General features: G+C 33.9%; 1 protein-coding gene across 11 annotated transcripts; it reads right to left on the bottom strand.

Annotated features, from left to right (window-relative positions):
* Window positions 1-479: 479 nt before the first annotated feature.
* LOC127108242 (uncharacterized) lies at window positions 480-4,471 on the bottom strand. Of its 11 annotated transcripts, none has more exons than XM_051045675.1 (6): window positions 4,065-4,471; window positions 3,773-3,955; window positions 3,568-3,636; window positions 3,425-3,473; window positions 1,000-1,101; window positions 492-887 (listed from the first exon to the last, which is right to left on the bottom strand). In XM_051045675.1, exons 1-5 carry the CDS (start codon window positions 4,437-4,439, stop codon window positions 1,043-1,045), a joined length of 735 nt encoding a protein of 244 aa, XP_050901632.1. In that variant the 5' UTR covers window positions 4,440-4,471; the 3' UTR covers window positions 492-887; window positions 1,000-1,042. The 11 variants fall into 11 exon arrangements, with proteins under 11 accessions (XP_050901638.1, XP_050901637.1, XP_050901632.1 ...); XM_051045676.1 differs by having other exon boundaries at window positions 493-887; window positions 3,421-3,473; XM_051045681.1 differs by lacking the exon at window positions 3,425-3,473 and having other exon boundaries at window positions 480-887; window positions 3,858-3,955.
* Window positions 4,472-7,499: the final 3,028 nt, after the last annotated feature.

Here is a 7,499-nt window from a genome sequence, read left to right as displayed (position 1 = left end):
CTAAACTTTCAGAGCCATAAAAAACATGATAACTTGTTACTCCCCTACTATCTTGTTCTTAACCGAAACTAAGAAAAAGGATAATGGCATTATTTTCAAAAGACTGTTGAACATTGGTACCTTAACCAATTTCCATAGTATTGGTTGTTCTATTAATGGGATGGGGAAAATTGGGGGTCTTGCTTTATTGTGGAGCAAAGATGTAAACCTTTACATAATTGACTCTAATAAAAACATGATTGATTTCTATATTGAGAATTCTAACGAGACTAATTCTAATTCCAATACAACTTGGAGAGGAATTAGTATATATGGCTATCCCAAAAGCAACCAAATTTTTTAAACTTGTAACTTGATAAATAATTTATCTCAAAGGCATAATTATAGTATTTGGCTGATTTTTGGAGATATCAATATAATTACTTGTGATATGGAGAAATCTGGTGGTAATTCTTTTGATAATAATCTCACTAATAAAATTAATGACATTTTCCAACTTATTGATCTAGGTTTTACAAGAAACATAGGGACTTGGTGAAATAACTAACAAGGAAATGATTTCATATCTGCAAGACATGATAGGTTCATGGCTTATCAGGGGTGGATCAACATTTTCCCTTACTATACTAACACTCACCTTCCTAGACTAACATTTGATCACAACTCTATTCTTCTTGAATTCCACTCAGATCTCCACCAAAAAGATTCTAGAAGACAAAAAGCTAAACCCAAAAGATTTAAGAAGATATGAATGGAAACCCTAAAAATTTATAAGGTTATTGAGCAAATATGGAATGACCATTACACTACAAATACCATAGGAAAGCTCCATCTTACTTTGGATAACCTTTGGCACTGGGGTAAAAAGGAATTTGGAAACCCTTCCACTGAAATTAAAAGAATTAAAGAGGTTACTCAAGCACTTCAAATTGACAACCAGCATAACAAGAATTACAAGACTATCAAGAGAATAAGAAGAAGTTGTATAATCTCCTTTACCAAGAGGACATTTGGTGGGTCCAAAGGGAAAAAGATGCACTGGCTAAGAGAATGGGACATGAACACTAGTTTCTTCCACCAAAAGGCTTCTCAAAGATAGACCTACAACATAATTAAACTCATCATTAAAAAACGGGGATATATCCTATAAGGAGGAACTTGTGTAGTGTTTTTATGAAAATTAGCACCAAAGTCCTTGATAATAGACTTAAACTTATCCTTCCTAGTATTATAAGCCAAAATCAAAGCGCCTTTATTCACAAGAGGTTGATAAGTGATAAAACTATGGTTTCTCACAAAGCCTTCCACAAGATGAACAAAAAAACTAAAAGAAACCAGGGTTATGTAGGTATAAAGATTGATATTGAAAAGGCTTATGACCGGCTGAAGTGGAGCTTTATAAAGAAAACTGACACTAATATAGGTCTCCCTCCTAACAAGATTAATAACATTATGAATTGTGTGACCACTCTGAAGTTTGACATCCTCATCAATGGCTCTCATATAGGTGACATTATTCCTACTAGGGGTAATCATCAAGGGGATCCCATATCTCCCCATCTTTTTATATTTTGTGTTGATGTTTTTTCAAAACTATTTAGACCCATAATAGGAAAGATCTAATAGGTATAAAAGTTTCTAAAAAAAGCCCCTAACATCACCCATTTGTTGTTTGTAGATAAAAAACTTCTATTATGTCAAGCAAAAGAAAAGGATGCTAGAACCTTGCTCAACATAATTAACATGTATTAGAATTTCTCTAGATAAAAAATTAACTACCAAAAGTCTGAAATGATTTTCAGCAAGAACACCAGCCAAGTCTAATAGGAGAAGTTTTACAACATCATTAATATTCATAGTGTGACTCAAATCCACTCTTATCTTGGTCTCCCAACCCAAGTGGGCAAATCCAAAAACTAATATTTTGGATTCTTAGTGGGCAGAGTCAGAGCTAAACTAAATATGTGGGAGGAGAAAAACCTCTCTTATGCAAAACGAGCCACCCTCATCAAGGCGGTAGCCCAATATATTCCTACATATGTTATGAACTCTTTTCTCCTACCCAAAGAATTTCGTAAGAAGATTGATAATATGACTGCAAAGTTCTAGTGGGGAGAATCTAAAATACACTGGAAGAATCAGAAGGATTATTGCACTCCCGAGAAGGAAGAGGGCCTTAGACTCAGAACCTTTGAAGACTTTAAAAAAGGCTATGCTTGCAACAAAATTTAGAGAATGCACACATACCCTCACTCATTGGTAGTTAAAGTCCTTAAAGCTAAGTACTACGCTAACTCTAGCATTTTAGATGCTAAAATTGGGAGAAACCCTAGCTACTTATGGAGGAGTCCTTGTAGCTATACTTGGATAATAAAGAAAGGCAACTACTAGAATGTGGGAAATGGAAATACTATCAATATTTGGGACAACAATTGGATCCCTAATCGGTATAGGTTTAAAATCCTAACACAAAAAACTTGGAAATAAGGGTCCTTGGAGTTAGGTACCTCATTGATAAGGAAAAAGGATGTTGGGATCAAAACACCATAAATAACAATTCAATTCCCATAGGCAGGGAATATATCCTTAGGATACCACTCTATAATCTTGAAGAGGAAGATAGCCTATGCTGGAAAGCTACTAAAAACAACAACTATAATATGAAATATGGCTACTATAACTTGAAATAATGGAAGAAAGAAAACAACATGGAAAGTTCCAATAGGAATTCGGAGAAGGAGGTATGGGCTAAACTTGGGAATAGTAAAGTGACACCTAGGCAACAAATCCTTATGTGGAGAATCCTAAATGATTGCCTACCTAGTAAGGATAACTTAAACCTAAGAGGAATCAATTGTGACCCCTTATATCCTAGATGTAATGATAGGTTTGAAACCACTAAGCATTGTCTTAAAAATTGCAATTGGGAAAACCATATTTGGTATGGGTCCCAATTACACCTAAATTTCTCATACAATCATATGGAAGGTATTAAAGACTGGATAAAGAACAATATCAACCAGATGAACCATAACAACATTCTATATATTAATCAACATTATAGATGGAATCTGGATGGCTAAAAATAAGGCAATATTTGAAAATATAGACATACCTACCATGAATATGATTCAGCAAGCGATGCAAAACAAAAGAAACTTCTATAACAACAAACTCAATGAACATCATAATGAGGATCAGTAAAGAGACAATTAGAAAAGCCAAAAGGTTGGAAAAGTCAACTATGATGGTCAAAATAAGAAGAAGGATAACATAGAGTACCAAATAATTCAAAGTGTTTAAAGACCAACCAGAAGAACGAGGAAAGACCTAACAATAAAGAAAATCACTACAATGTTATAAGAATAAAGGACTTTATTATATACAAGGATAGATCGAACAAGATAAGTACTCAAGTACCTACTAAAAGTGGACGTAGTGATCAAAACAGCCTGGAAAATAGGTGCCACCGACTTGCAAACACAGATGGTGACATCAGTAAGAAAAACAAAGGTAATGAGATAAGAATGGATAAACATACTGAGAGGAGGTCCCATAGAAGGTTACCTGAGGAGGAGAATAGCCAAGATATGAACAAGAGCTACCAAACTGAGAGGAGACACCAACAATGGGATCCTGAGAATGATGGTACAAAGTCCATTAACAATAATAACAATAACTAAAGGTCTAGACACAACACGGGAAATTACAACAACCAGAAGACTGTGAAATATAAGGATAAAGGGTATCAAAATAATGATCAGAGAGATACCAACAACAAAGAGAACTCTCCCGACAAGAATAGTAGATATGACATACACGGGTGCATCAAAAGGGAGAATAACCACCACAACAACCTTATTTCGAAGGACTGGGCTCTAGGAAACGGAAACCACCACATGCAAAGGGCCAAGCTAACCCATATAAAGGCGAAGATTGAGGAATTGAGGGGTACCTACATCATAAATAACATGCATGTGACTGAGAAGATGGAACATAATAATAGAAAAGGTACACATAAGAATAATCGCAAAGGAAAAGATCCAATGAACGAGAGCATATACCTCAAACATAACCATCGAGGTCAGTGTCACACCGGTGTGAGCCTCCGAATCGAAGGAAGATGGGTACTCGAAGCTATTAAATAAGGAAAATGATATAAAGGAGGAAATAGGTTGGAGCTTAGCTGGCGAAAAAGATCTCTTAGCGGCTGAGGCGATGGCGATTAAAATGGCTATTGAACTCACGATCGATAACGGGTATGACAAACTAGAGATGGATTTAGAAAAAAATAACTTGTTGATATGATTAACAATGAGAATGCTTACACCCCTAGAAACAACATTGGGATGATGCGCAACTACATCCTTAGGAAAAACAAAAAGTTCAAAGATATAAGTTTCTATCACATACGCAGGGAGGAAAATGAGCAAGCGCATAATACAACTAGGGTTTCTGCAGAATCGGGTGATGGGGAAAAACCAATGGGCCTAAGGCCCATATGGTTTTTCATAATATAAATAATTTCTTCCAAAAGCAGTAAATTCTGGCCCAATTTGTTTTTTTTTTCAAAAATAAAAAAGCTATAAATTACGCAATTGAATATCCATACACTAATGTGATTTCTAAAATCAAAGTTATTAATGAATTTTATATGAAATTAATTTCAATTTATATTGTATTAAGACTATTATGTATATAATTATATTGTAGCAGTTTTACGAAATTTTATTATTTTTAAATACTACAATTTAAGAAATAATGAATTGAATAGTTGATTTATATATACAAATTTCTTTTTAAACGAAGAATCTCTAATATAATAGTTTCTAAGTAATAACTATATCTTTTTCTATATTTTTTTGTATTAATTTCTTAAAATTATTATTTTTATGTTTTTTTCTTTCTTTTATCTAATGTATAATAAATATAAATATTCCATTTTATATCATAAATATATATTTTTTATTTAATTTTCTAATGGACAAAAATATTTATTTATTTATTATAGGTTTAAATAGCCTTTTGATTCCTGTAAGTTAACGAGTTTTTGATTTTGGTCTTTACATCTTTTTTTTGTTTGAGTCTCTATATCTCACTTTTGTGTTGGTTTTAGTCCCTAAAGATAAAACCTGCAAGAAACTTATTGAGTTTCCTGCGGATTTTGACTTTAGGGACTAAAACCAACACAAAAAGTGAGATATAAGGACTCAAAAAAAAATTACATGAACCAAAATCAAAAATTCGCTAACTTACAGGGACCAACAGACTATTTTAACTTTTTTTTATATTATTTCAATTTATTTTTTAGAATTATATTTCATGCATAAATTTTGTAGAGTTGTTTATATTTGTTGAATAGATTTTGGCGTTCTAAATTCTATAAACATAAAGCGTAATAAAATATATTAATATGGTTTATGGACTATGTGATTACAAACAAAATATAGAAATTTTTTATTTAGATGACAAAATTGTAATTGAATGTCGTCGTCGAAAAATTGTCGAACGTCGCTGTTACACCCATCATGCGGCCCTCGAAAACTACGGGTCGCCGCCTTTGATGCGGCCTAGCCGCTGCCTTTTAGTATAGCCTGGCTATCACCGTCCAGCGTAACCCAGTGTTATGACACCATCCCACGATCGGTCGCTGATTGTCGATGTCACTGACACTCAGTGTGGCTCCGTCCACCGCTGCACGACCTCCATCTCTGAAGCGCCGCCACCGATGCCGATCTGCGGCGTGGCTTTGGCCGCAGCAGCCCGACGCGCCGACTGACTCCATTGGCTCAAGCATCGAGCGACCGGCGACCCTTAACTATTTTTTCAATTTTTTTTCGAAAATGTCCTGATTTTTCATTTTTGTGAAATTTTCTGATTTTTTATTTTATTTTTATGAAAAAGCCTCAATTTTGAAAAAAAAAAATAGTTTTACGGGATCTGGATTTTTTTTTGGTAAAATGGTTACAATTCTAGAAAAAAATAGGAAAACACATTTGATTATGGCGACAGAAAATCTTAGGGAAATTAAATGACTCAAGAGTCGCTCGAATTTTCGGACGAAACCCAAGTCTAAAATATGATCAAACAACAACACTTTAGAGGCCGTAGGGGATTTATCCCAAATCCCCTTTGGGTCTCAGAGCACCTCATACAAACAAACAGATTCATCAATCGTACAAATAAGGTTTTGCCCAAATCTTATTTGGCCAAAATTACATAAATCGTAGGAAATAAGGGAAAATTACATTACCCTAAGGCGTTGATGAGAGGGTAAGGAACCCTCACAATCTTGGTTGTCTAAGTCACCCATCAATGAGAAAATTCTCCCTCATTTTACCTTGGAATTGCAGAGTTTCTAGTTTACGTTGCTACTTCTCCTTCCTAGAGCTCTCCGTAGGGTTTCCTATCCGCTTCTATGTTTTTCCCAATTTCATATATCATCCTTTCTTTCAATTCTAACTTTTCTATTTAAATAACCTAATAGGTTTTGACAAATTCTCAACTTTCCACACAACATTTCATTACTACACCTTAACCCTAAAATTTTATTAAAAACTCTAATTTCTTTCCCCACTCTCAATTTTTTCTTAAATTATTATTTAAATTTAACAAATTTTTAATTTAAATTAGGGATGGCAATTTGACTCATCCCCAATGGACACCCGCAAATTTACCCATAACGGGTAGGGTAAAAATCCGTAAAAATGGGTACGGGCATGGGCTCGGGTAATTACCCATAAAAAAAAGCGGGTACGGGTGTGGGTATGTGCACCTTGGTACCCAGCCCGCCCCATACCCGCACACTATATATTTATGCATTTTTATTTTTATTTATATATTTTAGTTTATATTGTTATATAAAAATGCATGTCTATCAATTATAAAACGTATATCAATGTTAAGCCATTACATATTTAATATAAGTGTTCGTTTATTCCAACAATAAATTATTTGAAATTTTTTAAATATTTTTAAAAGCTTAAAATTATATGATATTTTATAATTGATCTATTTATTTTTAATAGGAATGTGTATCACGGATACGGGTATGGATACTTACATACCCATGGGGCACAAGTACGGGTGCTAACTTTGGCACCCAAGCGGGTATGGGGCTCGGGCACGGGGATTTTTTTAAATCGCGGGTATGGGGATGGGTATTATAGTGCCCTGCCCAAACCCTGCCCATTGTCATCCCTAATTTAAATAAATATTACTCTCTCTGTCCCAAAATAAGTGTCGCATCATGTAAAATTATTTGTCACAAAATAAACGTCGTTTTTAGTTTCCAATGCAATTCTATTTTTTATCTTCTAGTTATATCCTCAAATTGATACTCTCAATTTATTATTCTCACACTCTGCATTTATGATAATTCAAATACACCAATAATAAACAATGATAGTTTGGTAAACATATTATTCTATCTCTTTCATTTATTATATTTTCTTAATCTGTGTGAAATGATCAACTATGACACTTATTTTGGGACAAAG

This window comes from Lathyrus oleraceus, chromosome 7 (genome assembly GCF_024323335.1).
Source record: "Lathyrus oleraceus cultivar Zhongwan6 chromosome 7, CAAS_Psat_ZW6_1.0, whole genome shotgun sequence".
In the NCBI taxonomy this organism is placed as follows: domain Eukaryota; kingdom Viridiplantae; phylum Streptophyta; class Magnoliopsida; order Fabales; family Fabaceae; genus Lathyrus; species Lathyrus oleraceus.
The sequence above is the reverse complement of the archived record's forward strand: the minus strand, read 5'-3'. Positions and strand labels throughout refer to the sequence as shown.